This window comes from Gobius niger, assembly GCF_951799975.1.
Source record: "Gobius niger genome assembly, chromosome: 10".
NCBI classification, from domain to species: Eukaryota; Metazoa; Chordata; class Actinopteri; order Gobiiformes; family Gobiidae; genus Gobius; species Gobius niger.
In genome coordinates, this window is record NC_136861.1 from 5,949,557 (window position 1) to 5,967,944 (window position 18,388).

Consider the following 18,388-nt stretch of genomic DNA (forward strand, 5'->3'; position numbering starts at 1 on the left):
CAGCATAAAACCTTTGGCCTCCCAAGAGAATTTTGAAGAAACATTTATTCATAAATCAAAGAACAAACACGTGAAAAAGACTCTAAAATGTGGAAAATACTGTCAATATTTTCACATGTCCCAGCAAAACACCCCATCAGGCCATATATTATGTGCAAAACGTATATATTTGTAGAAAAAAGGTGCTTTACTTTGAGCTACAATTGTGAGTTTTGGCCCTTGGTATTTTGGCAATGAAGAAAATCGTCCCTCCATGACACAAACTTGCCGACTCCTGGTCTATGGGATGAAGTGAGCTCGGCGCCATTTTGATTACAGCCGATTGTTGGGGTGGCAGCAAAAATTATGTTACGTTAATTTCTCATTTGTATGAATAGATGTGACAGTAGATGCTTGTAAACTTCATAAGGACAAGTTTTGGTCAATTAATTTGTAAATTTCATTTTGATTAAACATAGAAAAGTTGTTAAAGCTTGACACGATGTTCCCCCCACTAGTCGCTTGTTCGTGTCCCAGGTCCAAGGCTGCTATTTCGTGTGTTGCACTAAAGATCCATTTTTTGAAACTATCTTCCACTATAGAGCACAGCAGAGTCCACCACGGTACACGGGGGGGTGAGGGGAGTGTCGGGCCTGAGGCGAGGTCAGTGCGAGCTCGGCGCTGTTGTGATGGTGGCGCGTCGATGCAATGTGGGAAAGCAACCGTCCCGGGCCGGCAAAACGGCACAGCTGAGCTTTAATGTCTAACCCTCATACTGACCTACACCAAAACTCTAACCGACTTCATTACTTCAGTTACAAACGGACCAAAACCACGCGGCTCGGACGGTGAAGCTGGGACTCACTGCTGTCGTTGGCCTCTGCGCTCCACTCTGCCCTCATCCCGTCGATGTCGTCCAGGGAGGAGGCGCGTCGCAGGGAGCGCACACTGTCCCGGGAGTCGCTGCGGGGGATGGACCCGCGGGGGATGGACCCGCGGGGGATGGACCCGCGGGGGATGGACCCGCGGGGGATGGAGCCGCGGGGGATGGAGCCGCGGGCGAAGCCCAGGGACGGGTCCAGGCGGTCGGGCAGCAGCGAGCGGCGCTTGGTGGAGCTCTGGGACAGGGGCTCGTCCTGCTCGATCAGCGCCTCGGTCTCTGACTGCACACAGCTCTCCTTCGACGGGATCCGGAACTCCTTCAGCGGGACGTCCTCACTGTTCGGCTGCGGAGACGAGGAGACAGTTTAAGTCAAGATCTACTAAAAGAGTTCTTTTTAGTTATAAAGTATAAATTTAAAACATTCTGAAAGAGCAGGTTTTATACTTTTCACAGATGTCTGGTGATGTCGAACTCATCTTCATCTCTATCTGACACATTGATCAAAAACAGCTGAAACTAATTATCCAGTAGTAGATTTTCATGCAATCTCACTCTTGCTCCCCTTCGCTGTGCAGCTGTTTTAACAAAGACCAAAAGAATAAGACGCTGTTTTCCTTGGTGCAGTAAATCTCTTACCGTGAGGTAGTCGACCACGACTCCCTCGAACTGCTCCTTGGACAGACTGGGCCTCCTCATGGACCTCAGCAAAGGCAGTCGCATCTTCAGACGTCGGCTCCGACCTGAGGAAACACAGGAGTGAGTGAGTGAGCGAGTGAGTGAGTGAGTGAGTGAGTGAGTGAGTGAGTGAGTGAGTGAGTGAGTGAGCGAGCGAGCGAGCGAGCGAGCGAGTGAGAGAGTGAGTGAGTGAGTGAGTGAGTGAGTGAGTGAGTGAGTGAGCGAGCGAGCGAGCTAGTGAGTGAGTGAGCGAGCGAGCGAGTGAGTGAGTGAGTGAGCGAGCGAGTGAGCGAGTGAGTGAGTGAGCGAGTGAGTGAGCGAGGCGAGCGAGCGAGCTAGTGAGTGAGTGAGCGAGCGAGCGAGTGAGTGAGTGAGTGAGCGAGCGAGTGAGCGAGTGAGTGAGTGAGCGAGTGAGTGAGCGAGCGAGCGATGCGAGTGAGTGAGTGAGTGAGTGAGTGAGTGAGTGAGTGAGTGAGTGAGTGAGTGAGTGAGTGAGTGAGTGAGTGAGTGAGTGAGTGAGTGAGTGAGTGAGTGAGCGAGCGAGCGAGCTAGTGAGTGAGTGAGCGAGCGAGCGAGTGAGTGAGTGAGTGAGCGAGCGAGTGAGCGAGTGAGTGAGTGAGCGAGTGAGTGAGCGAGCGAGCTAGTGAGTGAGTGAGCGAGCGAGTGAGTGAGTGAGTGAGTGAGTGAGTGCTCTCTGCTGCTGGATCTCCTCAAGGCAGTGTCTTACCCTCTTTACTCTTTATCTGATACACTGATGACAGCATGTTTCCTGTCATGTTATGTTTTCATATAAAAATAAGGCATTTTGTGCATAAAAATGCCCAAAATTTAAATGATGGATTGAGCCAGATTTAGTTGAAGTTAATTTTAATGAAACCTGCTGATGTTCAAAATTAAATTCCTGCAAATCTGTCATGTTACTTTTTTCAGGTCAAAATGTTCAAACACTCATGACCAAACAGACACCCGACCAAAACCAGATATCTATTTATAAACAGCTTTCTGGGCTCTTTTATTCATGAAGCAGTTATGTTTGTAAGATTGATATATATAAACATACAATAAGTTTACACACCCTGTGGGTTTAAACATTTCTCAGGGCCGGGGGGAGAGAAACAGACGGTTGTTTCAGACCGGCCCCAGCCCGAGTGACTGAGATGAATGACAGCAGAGACGCGAGTCCACCATATGTGCTCAAACTATTCAACAGAATTATCTTTCTCCCCCAAAGTTTTTGGGTGTGCCAGCTCCCAGTTTGGTCGTGTTGTGACAGGTTTATTCCGAGTTAGTATTACCAAAACTAGTCACAGCAATACACAAACTAACCTGGTGGGCTGCTGGGTCACCAGACCGGCTTCTTTCTTTACCCCAGACAGACCCAAATGGCCCATCTTCACAACATCACAAAGATCTCCTTCTGCCTCCAAACACCTCCCTGAGGCATTACCATTACCATGCAAAGTGCCTTTTGGTTGGACATCTCCAACTGTACCATTTCTATGTGTTTCTGTGCTCCCATTTGTTGTGTGACCTGCTCTGTCTTTGGTGCTCACCTTTATAAGGTGATGCCTAAGCTGACTTGGGCAGAGCTGACCATGAACTTGCGTTATGTGTGACCCTCTCCACAATGCATGCGTAATAAACCTCACATTCTGACTGGACAACATATCTCTAGGCTTTATTAAGTAAGAAAGTCGGCACTGGCACTTGGCACACCGGTGGCTACACCAGTGCTCCAGAGGCCGTTCCAAACGCCTCAGATGCGGCGCTGGCAGGACCCACTCCCGAGGAAGTCAATGAAGTGGATTCTGGCAATTGAGAAACACCCAAAGAGACGTGTTGATAGATTTTCACAAGTCGCCCCGTTGTGGCACTCACACAGTAATCCAGGGAAAAGTGGTTGAAACTATCCCTGAATATACAGTAAATACTATTCTAACACTGACACCGTCTGCAAAAAAGTGCAGGAAATGAACTTGTTTCATATTTTTGTCTTGGTTCTGAGCTTTTTCCAACACTAATCGTCTGACAAAGTTGGTCAAAGGAATTGGCAGCCAAAAGGTCAAAAGTAAAGCCCGACAGATAATGGAGTGTCTGACCCATCTGCTCTTTAAGGACTTTAACTCTGGACAAGAACCCAGCCTGGGGCGTATTTGAATCCAGAGGCCATTACGAGGGTAAATGCTCTTAGCTGGAACATTGTAGATTATGTATCATTTAGTGCTTTTGTTTTAAGCTGACTCTACCTCCGCGCTCAGAGCCGCCATTGAACGACTTAACGCTTCTGAAAACCGGTTTGTAATTGTGTAAAAGGCTCACAGTAGATCCAGCCCTGGGCCACCCTCTGCCTCAGGCCGGACTTCTTCACGTTCGGGTCGAGCAGCTCCTGAAAGTCCAGGATGAACATGATCACCGCCCCCTCCTCGTTCTTCACCGGGACGACGTCCACCAGGCACGGCCGGCACGTCCCTGAGGGAGAGAGGACGACATCACACTTTACTGTTCTCACAAATACTGATCATACAAGACATATCTCTGCAGGGTTTACAGGCAGCAGCGAGTCAGACGTCACACTTTTGAGAAATTGAGATTTAACGTCAGTTCAAATCCAATCCAATCCAAAAATCATCCTCAGGTTAATCCGGTTTAATTTGGCTGTTTCTTCTTCTACAGCGTCAGGGCTTCGTTCTGAACTTCCTGGATACATTTGCTTCCTTAACCCCTTAACTCCCACCTGAACCGAGCACATTTTCTCCAGTTTGGCTTTACCCCAGTCCAAAAGCTTCTGGAGAAAAGCTGTGAAAATAGCAACAAAACTGAGACGAAAACAATGATGGAAATGTGACAAAAAAGTGATAAACATTGACAAAAAAGTGACGAAAAAATTGATGAAAAAGTGGCAAAAATGACACAAGAAATTGACAAAAAAATGACAAAAATTTGACAAAACTTTGACAAAAATGTGATAAAAATGTGACCAAAAAATGACAAAAAATTGATTAAAAAAATGGACGGAAAAAAAAAAGACAGAAATGTGACAAATATGAGATAAAAATTTGACCAGAAAATTACAAAAATGTGACAAAAAATGACAAAAAAAGGTACAAAAATGAGCTGAATCCCAACAAAAAAATGATGGAAAAAAAATCTGATGACGTGAGGAAAAAGATCCTCTTGGTTCAGGCGGGAGTTAAGAGGTTAATAAAGCTCAAAACTCTCTAATACCAGGAGTAATTTAGCATCCGCACAGTAAAGTGAAGATTACTGCGCGGATTTCGAACTACTCCTGGTATTATTACGCCTTAAAATATAGTCCCCCCTTTTATCCGCTTAGAAAATCCACATTGTTTAATTTTGTGTAATTATACTTTGTAGTGGAACACTTCACGTAACCATATTTAAATAGGGAAAACGTGGAAGAGCTTGGTAGCTTCTATCTTGACCTGTTTTGGAGCTATAGAGGAGAGAGGGAGAGGCTAAATGCTAACGCCGTCTGTGCTGTGTTTACGTGACTGAAGGCACGGGTGAAGATCAGACAGGTCCTAAAGAACTTGTCAAAGCTAAGGTAAGAACATGTCTCAGTATGTAAAAACGGTGGCCTGTTCCTTTAAGGCTTTTGAATGTCATTGCCAAAAGTAAAGATGAGGAGAAAGTATGATGGTGACGCGTAAACAAGCAGCAACCTCCCTCGCTCTTTCTGTGTTACTGGATACTTTTGTCCATCGTTGTCATGTTTTTGTGAGGTTCAGCTGAGGGTGTTCGCCCCGACCTCCGCACAAAATATGTTGCTATTTTAATTATTGAGCAACATTCCACATCCTCCTCTCCGCTCCGAGGGCCCCCGTCACCGCCTGCCGCTCCGTCACCGCCCGGCAAGAATTCTGATCATCTCCATCTTCAGCTACGTCAGAATCCGGCTGAATCGAGCCCCACATCAGATCGACCACAGCATCCGTAACTACCAGTGATGCGCGGCTCAATGTACGTAAGTCAAGGTGCTTCACAGTAAATAAAATCATAAAATCAATAAAAACATCGACATAAAAATGAATCAATTACAGTAAAAGGCAAGAGTGCAGATAAAATACTTTCAGTGTCATATTCATGTGAAAAAGGACTGTTTTCAGCCTGGATTTGAACATTGTCAGAGTTGAGGCCTGTCTCACATCCTCATGGAGACAGTTCCAGATTTTAGCTGCATGAAACTGAAACGCAGCCTCACTGTGTTTAGCCCTGACTCTGGGAACCACCAGGAGACCCCTCCCTGAAGTTCTCAGGGCCCGAGATGGTTCATACGGCTCTAACATGTCAGAGATGGACTTCGGCGTTAAACCAACCAAGACTTGTAACAAGCAGAGCTGTTTTAAAGTCTATTCTCTGAGTGACAGGAAGCCAGGGCACTGGACTAATATGGTCGTATTTCCTGGTTTTGGAAATTCGGCGGCACGGTAGCGCAGCGGTTAGCGCCTCCGCTTCACAGCTAGAAGGTCCCGGGTTCGATTCCCACCAGGACGGGGCCTTTCTGTGTGGAGTTTGCATGTTCTCCCCGTGTCTGCGTAGGTTTCCTCCGGGTACTCCGGTTTCCCCTACCCCTAAAAACATGTGCAATAGGTGAGTCCTCCAGCCAGGTGATTCTGACCATCAGTCTGGCTCCACATCATGGAGATGGGTCCCCGGGTGCGGCACGGCCGTCGACCACTGCTCCTTACGGGTCGTCCCAGCGGCATCGAAGGATGGGTTAAATGCAGAGGACAAATTTCCCTACGGGGACAATAAAGTAAACAAACAAACAAACATTCTGCAGCTCTGACAGCTCGTTTAGAGAGGCCAGTGAGCACCTTTAGCCTTTACTGTAGTCGATTGTATTTCATTATTTGTCATGTTTTAGTGGGATATTTTCAGATGAATTCCTTTAAATCTTTAGGGTTTAAAAGTCTTCAGTAATATCGTTAATTAGGGATGCACCGATACCAGTATCGGGTATCGGCCCGATACCACATGCTTGTACTCATACTCGTACTCATTCATGAGGTCCCGATACCAGAAACCGATACCATTTGACGTGTGGTCAGCACACCTACGAGGCGCAGCTACGAGGCGCAGCCTCAGCTGAGGAGAGAAAATAGCTGTAGCTTTGTGTAAATAGAATAATCCACATAGAGCTGACTTTATTACAGACTGCGCTCTCTAAACCAGAGTCTGAGCTGGATTTAACCAGAGCTTAATGTTGTTAGTGCAGCAGCGTCTGCAGTGTTTACAACGTACAGGCTAACGTTGCTAACTCGCGGCTAACAGTTTTGGCCATTCTGACGCCGTTTTATGCCCAGGGGTTTATTCTTCTGAAAAACTAACCCAGCGACTAAAAAGTCCTCAGAAAATCCAAATTAAAGACATACAGCATGTTTATATTGAGGGAAAATGAGCTGCAGCAGAACAATGAAAACGCTGTAGCTTCTCGCTAAGATGCTACAAACACACGAGAAAATCTACAGGAGCTGAAGTAAAGACGAAAAGAGACCATTTAAGCAACATCTCAATACTATTGTTACATAAAAATACATATATGAATAAAGCACAGGCATTGGGAGCTTTTGGACATGAGCTGTTCTGTCTATGATGGACAGAGACATAAACATTAAAAATTATATTGAATGAAAATAAAAATAAATAAATAAATGGCATCAGCACAATTCTAATATAACTGATCTTAAATGTGTCGCCTTCTTTGCTTAAGGAAATGTACGCGAGTAAATTAACTAATTACAAACCAATCTGCTGTGAAAAAAGTAAGAATGTTGAAGAAAATGCCTCGTATCAGTATTCGGTATCGGCGAGTACTTAAATCCAAGTACTCGTATCGGTTTTAGAAAAAGTGGTATCGGTGCATTCCTATCGTTAATCGCAGTATTTCTGTGGCTCTGCATATCGTAACAGGCCTCTGTGTACTTCACACGTACATTCTCTGTGACGCAGTAGTCCAGGCCCAGGCACATTGCAGAACACTCTAGTACAGATACGGCCCTGGAGGCGGGGCTCGCGGGGCTCGCGGGGCTCGCGGCGCACTCCGAGCTAAAAGCACCAAATGAGCCAATCTTCTGTCAACTCCGCACTGCAATCACCGCCACCGCTAAAAATACCCGGCGGATAAGAGCGGGACATGGAGAGGGACGACCACTGGGACAAACAGAGACGTGTGACCGGGTTCATCACCGCTGAAGAGACTAACTAACTTTAACGGAATCATTACCTCCACGCGCCTTTTTTAATGTGACGAGCTAAAAAAACTGATGTTCAGACTTTATGAGTGTCCACTCCTGGAACCGCCACCTTAAAGGGATGTTTCAGGATTTTTGACATAGGGTCTTATTTCCTACTTATCCAGATTGTTGCTGATTTGTGGAGATATTTTTTTTGTAATTCATGCAGTTCTTGTATTTGAAGAGTTTCGTGGTGCTAGGCTAGTGCATGTCTATGGTATCAGCTAGCCTGCATTAAAAACAGTGTGACCCGCTCCACAGAGCACCTGAGGCAAATTACTTATAACACCAGACTAACCATATAAATGTCTGTGTCCATTAGGGCTGAAACAACTAATCGATTAATCGACGACTAATCGATTATTGAAATAGTCGACAACTATTTTAGTAATCGATTAATCGTTTTCTGGTTCACACAGACTCAAATAGAGCAAAAATTACATGAAAATGTAGTATTTTTGATGAAAACCTACACTTTGTACATTGTAATCGTGGCCAAGCGCAAGAGCTCCACCGCCGTGGTCATCGTCTGCGGATTTCCCATCAACCAGTGCTCCTCCTGTGACCAAAACAGTGAAGATGGCGGCCGCGACACAACCATCTTTCACCAAAGAAAAAAAAAGAGTGGAAAAAGAGTTGTGCGCACTGAATGGGTGCTGCTGCCAGATGCTCTCTCATCGAATGCAATTTCTCCATCTGTGAGATCAATAAAGTATCATCTAATCTTAATTTTCATGAATATCTGTTTGTGTCTCATCCGATCAGAAGCAGAATTAGCACCAAGAGCCTCCAACAAACTTTTACTTTACGTTTGCTCCATCAACACCACTTTAGCTTTATGTGATAAAAAAATAGGAAAAAATACAATTTTCTACACCATTCAAAGCCAAGCGACTAATCGATTAATCGTAAAAATAGTCGATAGATTAATCGATTACAAAATAATCGTTAGTTGCAGCCCTAGTGTCGTTGAAAGAACTTGCACATAGTATTTTTGTTTTAATGGTTAATATTTTTTGTTGAAATTTATTGCGACTCACGTTGTGAATTTATGTTACATTTTATAAATAAGATACGTTAATTTGCCAAAGGAGTATTTTTATTTTTGTACCGCAACTATCGCGAGATTTTTGGTTTAGTATAAGAGGCTGCGAGATTTGCATTCGCCCAGACATGCAAAAGACTTTGACCGAGCCATCCGCAGCAGCAAGGCCAATTAGCTGCACAAGGTATTTTTGTTATATTGTGTCGAATTATTTTGTATATTCGTAAAGTACATTGGTCTTAATTATTATATGCTTGTTTAGTATGCACAAGACTGAATATTTGCTGCCCAAGAACCTCCGAAGTGGCAGGCAGCCACGAGGTAGCCATTTTGTTTAATATATTATTTTCCCTGTGACTGGACTATGTCTAAAGCGTTGTGTTTCATGTCCTGTCCTGTAGTTTTCACTCCATAAACTCAAGTAAAGCGCCGTCTTTAAGAAGCCGTGCCTGTGTTGTCATTTCGGAGCCACACCTAGTGTCCATAGAATAATGTTTGGAATTCAACTGACCTGCATCACATGAATGATCGCATTTTGAGGGACTATTTTCTCGCAGATCACTCCACCGCTGTGTAGCTTATACAACCACGAAGCTGATGCTGCTCAAACATAAGGTATTTTGAACGCAAAATGGTTAAAATTACTCTATGGACACAGACATTTATATGGTTAGTCTGGTGTTATAAGTGATTTGCCTCAGGTGCTCTGTGGAGCGGGTCACACTGTTTTTAATGCAGGCTAGCTGATACCATAGAAATGCACTAGCCTTGCATTAGCCTAGCGCCACGAAACTCCTCAAACATAAGAACTGCATGAATTACAAAAAAAATATCTCCACAAATCAGCAACACTCTGGATAACTAGGAAATGAGGCCCTATGTCAAACATCCTGACGTGGTGGAGGGGTCAAGCCATGGAGTTTTCTAAAGCTTTATATATATATATTTATGCATGTATATATAGTATGTTTTTTTTAATCATGTTGTATCGTAGCTTATTTTTATCCATGTATCGCGTATCGTATCGAATCGTGAGGTTCCCAGAGGTTCCCGTCCCTACGCTGAGCCCTCACTTAGTCCAGTCTTAATTTACAGTTCATGGATGAAGTGGAAACAAATGGATCAACTCAAAACTGCAGGTATTTCTATGTTTTTTGCTTCTTTTTCCGTCGGTTTCTTCTCATCTTCCAAACCACAGCTTCGATATGTTCCTGCTGACGATGTATCTTCCTCCCCTGAAGCGGACGAGCTCATCCGCCTCACGGTAAGAACGTCCTGGGTTCGACTCCTGAGCCTTTGGGGCTTCTCTGAGCGGTGGAGCTTCGCGTTCCTGCCTGTACCAGTAAAAACATGTACGACGGGGTCCCCTGTGTCTGCCCGATGGGTTCGTGCGTCGTCTGTTCGAACGCACGGCGAGAGGAGCCGAGCGGCGTGCAGCTCGTCTCCATGACAACAGCCGCAGAGGACGGAGGGGTCCAGTTCAGCTTCTCTCGTGGCGTCGGTGAATGTTCAGATCACGGCTGAGGGAGACGTGTTTGCAGAGGATTCAGCCGGATCGAAAATGTGGAATCTAAAACTTTAAAGCGACGCAGGTGAACACGCTGCGATACACGCTGCGATACACGCTGTGATACACGTGGAGATTTTTACCTCGTCTCCTCTTTTAACATGTTTTAATGTCAGAGAAAACCGAAAGACGAGAGTGTGATGCTTAATCTATGAAATCCCTCCAACATGGCCTTCACCTTTAACCTCTTAACTCCCGCCTGAACCGAGAGGATCTTTTTCCTCACGTCATCAGATTGTTTTTCCATCATTTTTTTGTTGGGTATTCAACTCATTTTTTGTCACATTTTTGTCATTTTTTGTCATTTTTTTTGGTCATTTTTTTAGTCATTTTTTTAGTCATTTTTTTGTCATTTTTTTTGGTCATTTTTTTTGGTCATTTTTTTGTCCAATTCTTATCAAATTTTTGTGATTTTTTGTCACATTTTGTCACATTTTTGTCATTTTTTTGTCATTTTTTTGTCATTTTTTTGTCATTTTTTTGTCATTTTGTTGTCATTTTTTTCGTCATATTTTTGTCATTTTTTTGTCAATTTTTCGTCATATTTTTGTCACATTTTTGTCACATTTTGTCACATTTTGTCATTTTTTTGGTCATTTTTTTTGTCAATTTTTTGTCACATTTTTTTTGTCATTTTTTTGTCACATTTGTCAGTTTTTGTCAAATTTTTGTCCTTTTTTTGTTCATTTTTTGTGACATTTTTGCCACATTTTTTTTTATCAATTTTTCGTCACTTTTTTGTCAATGTTTTCTCACTTTTTGGTCACATTTCCATCATTGTTTTCGTCTCAGTTTTGTTGCTATTTTCACAGCTTTTTTCCAGAAGCTTTTGGACTGGGGTAAAGCCAAACTGGAGAAAATGTGCTCGGTTCAGGTGGGAGGTAAGGGGTTAAAGGCCTCAGCGCTGCAGAGATGTTTGTCCGTCTGTAGGTTCTCCCATTACCACAGGTGGACTCCAGGAGAGCTGTAGAAACATCTCAAGGACAGTGGAAACAGGATGCTCCTGAGCTCAGTTTTGAGCGTCATAGTAAACTGTGTCAATACTTATATACATACAAAACATCAAACACTTTGGCGACGCATCAAGCAGAAACTTCCCTCTCTCTTGGCACAGCAGCGTTTTTTTTTTTTTTGCCCTTTACTGGATACTTTTGTGCATCTTTGTTTTTGTGGAGGTTGAGGATTTCTTTTTCTGCAGAGACTTCGCACTAACCATGAAGGACTTAGACTTTAACCACCCACCTATACTGAATGTGTAATACCTCATTTGAAAGCTAAGACCCACTGTCATTATTTTGTTGAGTTTTTGTCACTTTTTGTTGAATTTTCTGCACTTTTTGTTGAATTTTCTGCACTTTTTGGTTGAGTTTTTGTCACATTTTTGTTGAATTTTTGTTGAATTTTTGTCACTTTTTTGTTGAGTTTTTGTCACTTTTTTGTTGAATTTTTGTCACTTTTTTGTTGAGTTTTTGTCACTTTTTTGTTGAATTTTTGTCACTTTTTTGTTGAATTTTTGTCACTTTTTTGTTGAATTTTTGTCACTTTTTTGTTGAGTTTTTGTCACGTTTTTGTTGAATTTTTGTCACTTTTTTGTTGAGTTTTTGTCACTTTTTTGTTGAATTTTTGTCACTTTTTTGTTGAATTTTTGTCACTTTTTTGTTGAGTTTTTGTCACTTTTTTGTTGAGTTTTTGTCACTTTTTTGTTGCATTTACATCCTTGTTTTCTTCTCATTTTTTGTGGCTGGTGCTTCTTTCCCCAAGAAGCTTTTTGATTTGGGTAAAGCCAAACTGGAGAAAATGGGATCCGTTCAGGTGGAAGTTAAGATTTTAAATAGTAAACGAGCTTAGAGATCTACAAATGTCTTGCACCGAGAGCCCCCACACCTGCAGCACAGTGGAGGCGCCACAAGAGGAGCTACAGGACACAAAAAAAGGGACAAACGAGGAGGTATCCAGGCAAGACCACACGAGCCTTCAATCCCAACTATTGTTCTGGCTAATGTTGGTTCCCTGGAGAATAACACGGGTCATATTCATCTGCTATGCTCTTCTGTTATGGAGCGGAGGGAGCTGCGCAGGAGGAAGTGGAAGGGGGAGGAGCTGGTGTAGTTCTGATATTTCTCGTGACCATGTTAATCCCGTTTCTCCGTGACGCACCCTCTTTGGAGTAGTAGAGCACCTCCACCTTGCGCTCCTCGCTGCCCAGCAGGGCCTGTCCGAGCTGGGCCAGGGCGCTCTTCATGGTGCCCGGGCCGACCAGGAAGGGGCAGGAGCACGGCTGCTGCATGATCTCGGCCCGCGTGAAGCCGAACATGGAGCAGAAGCCCTCGTTGCAGTAGATGATGGCGCAGTTCTTCATCTGAGCGTTGGCGATCAGGAACTTACGATCTGCCGGGACAAATGAGCGACAGCGGATCAGTGAGAGCAGAAAGATGAATATGACACTTTATACTTCAGTACAGTACTATAAAAGTCCATTTGTCCATTTGTGTTTGGTTCATGTATGGTAGAAGCAGGTACGGAAATAATCTTCTATCTTTAGATCCAAGTTTTGATGCTGTTGGTTCAGGGACAGATGCTTTGTCACATTTTGTCACATTTTTGTCCTTTTTTCGTCACTTTTTTGTCCTTTTTTCGTCAATTTTTTGTCAAATTTTTGTCATATTTTAGTCATTTTGGTCACATTTTTGTCATATTTTTGTCAAATTTTTGTCATATTTTTGTCACATTTTTGTAATTTTTTTTCCTCATATTTTTGTAAATTTTTTGTCATTTTTTTGTAACATTTTTGTCACATATTTGTCATTTTTTTGTCCAATTTTTGTCAATTTTTTGCCATTTTTTGTTCATTTCTTGTGACATTTTTGCCACTTTTTCATCCATTTTTCGTCACATTTTTGTCATTTTTTCGTCAATTTTTTCGTCACTTTTTTGTCCTTTTTTCGTCACTTTTTTGTCATTTTTTCGTCACTTTTTTGTCATTTTTTCGTCATTTTTTTGTCAAATTTTTGTCATTTTGGTCACATTTTTGTCATATTTTTGTCATATTTTTGTAATTTTTTCGTCCATTTTTTCGTCACTTTGTTGTCCTTTTTTCGTCACTTTTTTGTCCTTTTTTCGTCAATTTTTTGTCAAATTTTTGTCATATTTTAGTCATTTTGGTCACATTTTGGTCACATTTTTGTCATATTTTTGTCAAATTTTTGTCATATTTTTGTCACATTTTTGTCATTTTTTTTCCTCATATTTTTGTAAAATTTTTGTCATTTTTTTGTAAAATTTTTGTCACATTTTTGTCATTTTTTTGTCAAATTTTTGTCAATTTTTTGCCATTTTTTGTCCATTTCTTGTGACATTTTTGCCACTTTTTCATCCATTTTTCGTCACATTTTTGTCCTTTTTTCGTCAATTTTTGCGTCACTTTTTTGTCCTTTTTTCGTCACTTTTTTGTCCTTTTTTCGTCACTTTTTTGTCCTTTTTTCGTCATTTTTTTGTCAAATTTTTGTCATTTTGGTCACATTTTTGTCATATTTTTGTCATATTTTTGTCAAATTTTTGTCATTTTTCGTCACATTTTTGTAATTTTTTCGTCAATTTTTTCGTCACTTTTTTGTCCTTTTTTCGTCACTTTTTTGTCCTTTTTTCGTCCATTTTTTGTCAAAATTTTAGTCATATTTTTGTCATTTTTTGTCACATTTTGGTCACATTTTGGTCACATTTTTGTCATTTTTTTTCCTCATATTTTTGTTAAATTTTTGTCATTTTTTTGTAAAATTTTTGTCACATTTTTGTCATTTTTTTGTCAAATTTTTGTCATTTTTTTGCCATTTTTTTGTCCATTTCTTGTGACATTTTTGCCACTTTTTCATCCATTTTTCGTCACTTTTTTGTCAATGTTTTCTCACTTTTTTGTCACATTTCCATCATTGTTTTCGTCTCAGTTTTGTTGCTATTTTCACACCTTTTTTCCAGAAGCTTTTGGATTGGGGTAAAGCCAAACTGGAGAAAATGTGCTCGGTTCAGGTGGGAGCTAAGGGGTTAAAGGGACTAAATGGAAGCCGTCACGTTTTTGATTTTTGTGGCTCGGATACACGTCCAGTGGCCACTAAACATATATGTTAATGCTAAAGAAACCACAGAAATGATATAAATGCCATGAAACGGACGTGTCAGACCTCACCATACTCACCATAGGGCCAGGTTTTTCTTTTCATTTGTGTGAGCCTCACTTCAAACGTACACATAAAGGTGGCATTTAAGTGATTTCTCTCATTTCTTAACATTTGCGGGACAATTTCAGCCAAACCTGCAGCTGAATGTGTTTTAGATCCTGATATTTGCACTTCTGACGACCTTAAAGTAAAGCAAGAACAGTCGAGCCGTGTCAGTTTTATCTGTAAATTTTAAATTTCATGCTGCAATCCAATCCGGTGACATTTATCGCAGGTTCGTGTTGCCAGTGTCGTTAAAACCCCATATTGACACTTGTTTGCGGAGCTAAAAATACTGTGCGTGTGAGAATAATGAGGAGCAGCAGCGTGTGCGCGGCAGGTCACACCTCACAGCGCCTCCTGGGGGTTTGGTGTGAACACAGCGGCTCCTCCACACATCACGGCTTCTTAACAGCAACGGGAACAAACCTTTATGTAAACACTGAACTATTCTGAGCCTCGACAGAACAGACCACGCCACGTGTGCAGAGAAATGTAAACAACCGCTTTTATGTCATTGGATATTAGGCTTTTCTCGATACCAGCACTTCAACGATACTTGGATTTCGATGCCGACACCTGAGCGATACTTTATCTAGTACCGTTTAAGGTTGGGCGATGTCCCCTTAAAGGAATAGGCCACCGTTTTTACATACTGAGATATGTTCTTGCCTTAGCTTTGACAAGTTCTTTAGGACCAAGGGGGAACTATATTGTAAGGCGTAATAATACCAGGAGTAGTTTGGCATCCGCACAGTAAAGTGAAGATTACTGCGCGGATTTCAAACTACTCCTGGTATTATTACGCCTTACAATATAGTCCCCCCTTTTATCCGCTTAGAAAATCCACATTGTTTAATTTTGTGTAATTATACTTTGTAGTGTAACACTTCACGTAACCATATTTAAATAGGGAAAACGTGGAAGAGCTTGGTAGCTTCTATCTTGACCTGTTTTGGAGCTATAGTGGAGAGAGGGAGAGGCTAAATGCTAACGCCGTCTGTGCTGTGTTTATGTGACTGAAGGCACGGGGGAAGATCAGACAGGTCCTAAAGAACTCATCAAAGCTAAGGTAAGAACATATCTCAGAATGTAAAAACGGTGGCCTATTCCTTTAATTGTAACTAAGCTGTGTGAGGGGGCGGGGCATCACGATGGTGGCTCTACATCAGACCTGGGCAAATTTCGGTATTTACCCCATTACTTTGCAGAATTATCTTTTTTTTTTTTGCTCAGTGCTCATTCCAGCCACTAGGGGGCTGCTTAAATAAAATAAAAGGTCCAGCAGAGGATATAGAATAAACCTCTAAACACCCGCCTGAACCAAGAGCATTTTATCCAGCTTTACCCAAATCCTGTAGGCCAGTGTAACACCTCATTTGAAAGCCTACAAAACTCATCTAAATGGATCTTTTCTCTTATGTCATCTGTTTTTGACCCTTTTTTGGAATTTTTCCTCATTTTTTTTCATTTTATTTCAATATATATATTTTTGTCTTTTTTTTTTTTTAATTGTCTTGTTTTGTCACTTTTTTGTCACTTTTTTTATTGTCACTTTATTCATTTTTTGTCATATTTTGTCACTTTTTTATTTTCGCTTTTTAATTTTTTTTTAATTTTTGTGTCACTTTTTTTTGTTGACATTTTTTGTCACATTTTTGTCACCTCTTGTCATTTTCTTTTTCATTTTTTGTCATTTTTTTGGTCACTTTTTTCATATTTTTTTGGTCATTTTTGTGTCATTTTTTAGCCTGATAAACCACACCCACCTTCTTTCTGCACGAAAGAAGGTGGGTCTGGCCACGCACGGTAGACACGTTGTTGATTGGCGGCTAAGGCCGAGCCGAACCAATCACGACCGTCACAGAGAAATGAGAAGGTTACGTCACTCGCTGCACCTCTGTGTTTTTAGTTCAATTAACGTTAACATCAGCCAAAACTAATCATGGATGAAGTAGTGAAGGATTTTGCCTCGCGTTCTCCGCGTGAGTTTATATTCACTTCATATTTGTTTAATTGGACACAGCTGTCGTCACGTCCGCTAATCGCTAATTGGTTTATTTCACTGACGCGTTAGGCCCGCCCGTTCAAACTGCTCCAATTGCTCCGTGACCAGACTAACTCCCTGCATGGAATGAACAGGGAAGAGTCTGGCAGAGCCAGGCAAGTCATTTTTTGTCACACGAATTCCACACGTGTCCAGCAGAGGGCACTGACATAATGCGAGATCAGGATATAAACAACACATTGGCTACAGTCCTGTCAGGCCCATTATTATTCATTTATTGAAAAAAAAAGTTTCCTCAATAGTATTTTCTCAATCAAAACATATTTTGCTTTTGTTGACCGACCTCGGCGATACACTCCCCATGTGTGTTTTGGCCCCCAGGGAAATTTACTTGGAGAAAAAGAAGTTGAATAAGCTAAATAACGATCCACACACATGCGCGTCCTTGGCTTGATTTGGCTAATTATTATCAGAAAATAATATACCAGTATCAGATATTCAGAAATACACAATTTAGTGTAATGTAAAACAGGATAAAGTTGCAGAATAAGTTTGAGTTATTGTTGGCTCCGACTCAGTTCAGGCTTCTTATGTGGCCCCTTATGAAAACTCATTGCCCCCCCTGATCCACATCGTGATGGTGGTTCATCCTTCACGATGGAACAGAACAACCCTAACACCGACACTGAAATATTTGTCGTCTAGAACCAGAACAATAATGTGTGGAGGATCTGCAACTTTACAATATTGGGTTCAGCTCCAATGTGTGTGAAAAATGGGGAATCGTTTGGGGCAATAATAAGAAAAAAAGATGTAAAAAAAATGGAAGGGGAATGAAAAAAATTAACCCTGAAACAACCAAGTCACTTCCTGTAACCTCTTAACTCCCGCCTGAACCGAGGGGATCTTTTTCCTCACGTCATCAGATTGTTTTTCCATAATTTTTTTGTTGGGTGTTAACTCATTTTTGTAACTTTTTCGTCAATTTTTTGTAATTTTTTCGTCATTTTTTTGGTCAAATTTTTGTCAAATTTTTGTCATTTTTTGTCATTTTTTGTCACATTTTTGTCATTTTTTTGTCACATTTTGTCATTTTTTGTCATTTTTTTGTCACATTTTGTCACATTTTTTTGGTCATATTTTGTCATTTTTTTGTCACATTTTTGTCATTTTTTTGGTCTTATTTTGTCATTTTTTTGTCATTTTTTTGTCTTTTTTTGTCATTTTTTTGTCATTTTTTTGTCACGATTTGTCATTTTTTGTCACATTTTTGTAATTTTTTTTGTCACATTTTGTCACATTTATTGACATTTTTTGTCATTTTTTTGTCATTTTTTTGTCACAATTTGTCATTGTTTGTCACATTTTTGTAATTTTTTTTGTCACATTTTGTCACATTTATTGAAATTTTTTGTCACATTTTGCCATTTTTTGTCACATTTTTGTATTTTTTTTGTCACATTTTGTCACATTTTTGTCATTTCTTGTCATTTTTTTGTCACATTTTTGTCATTTCTTGTCATTTTTTTGTCACATTTTGTCATTTTTTCTCATTTTTTCTTCAATCTCTCAATTTCTTGTGACATTTTTGTGACATTTTTGCCACTTTTTCATCAATTTTTCGTCATCTTTTTATCAATGTTTTCTCACTTTTTTCTCACATTTCCATCATTGTTTTCGTCTCAGTTTTGTTGCTATTTTCACAGCTTTTTTCCAGAAGCTTTTGGACTGGGGTAAAGCCAAACTGGGGGAAATGTGCTCGG

The 18,388-nt window shown here is 41.1% G+C and overlaps 1 protein-coding gene across 1 annotated transcript in view; it reads right to left on the reverse strand.

Annotated features, from left to right (window-relative positions):
• kcnh6a (potassium voltage-gated channel, subfamily H (eag-related), member 6a) overlaps positions 1 to 18,388 on the reverse strand; it is a gene marked incomplete at its 3' end in the record, with an annotated part of 68,822 nt that overhangs the window by 36,520 nt on the left and 13,914 nt on the right. The window contains exons 2-6 of the mRNA XM_079564710.1: positions 12,564 to 12,794; positions 3,857 to 4,006; positions 1,499 to 1,602; positions 988 to 1,205; positions 845 to 942 (exon numbers count right to left, since the gene is read on the reverse strand). Coding sequence (XP_079420836.1) covers positions 845 to 942; positions 988 to 1,205; positions 1,499 to 1,602; positions 3,857 to 4,006; positions 12,564 to 12,794 — 801 coding nt within the window. The remainder of the gene's footprint in view (positions 1 to 844; positions 943 to 987; positions 1,206 to 1,498; positions 1,603 to 3,856; positions 4,007 to 12,563; positions 12,795 to 18,388) is intronic.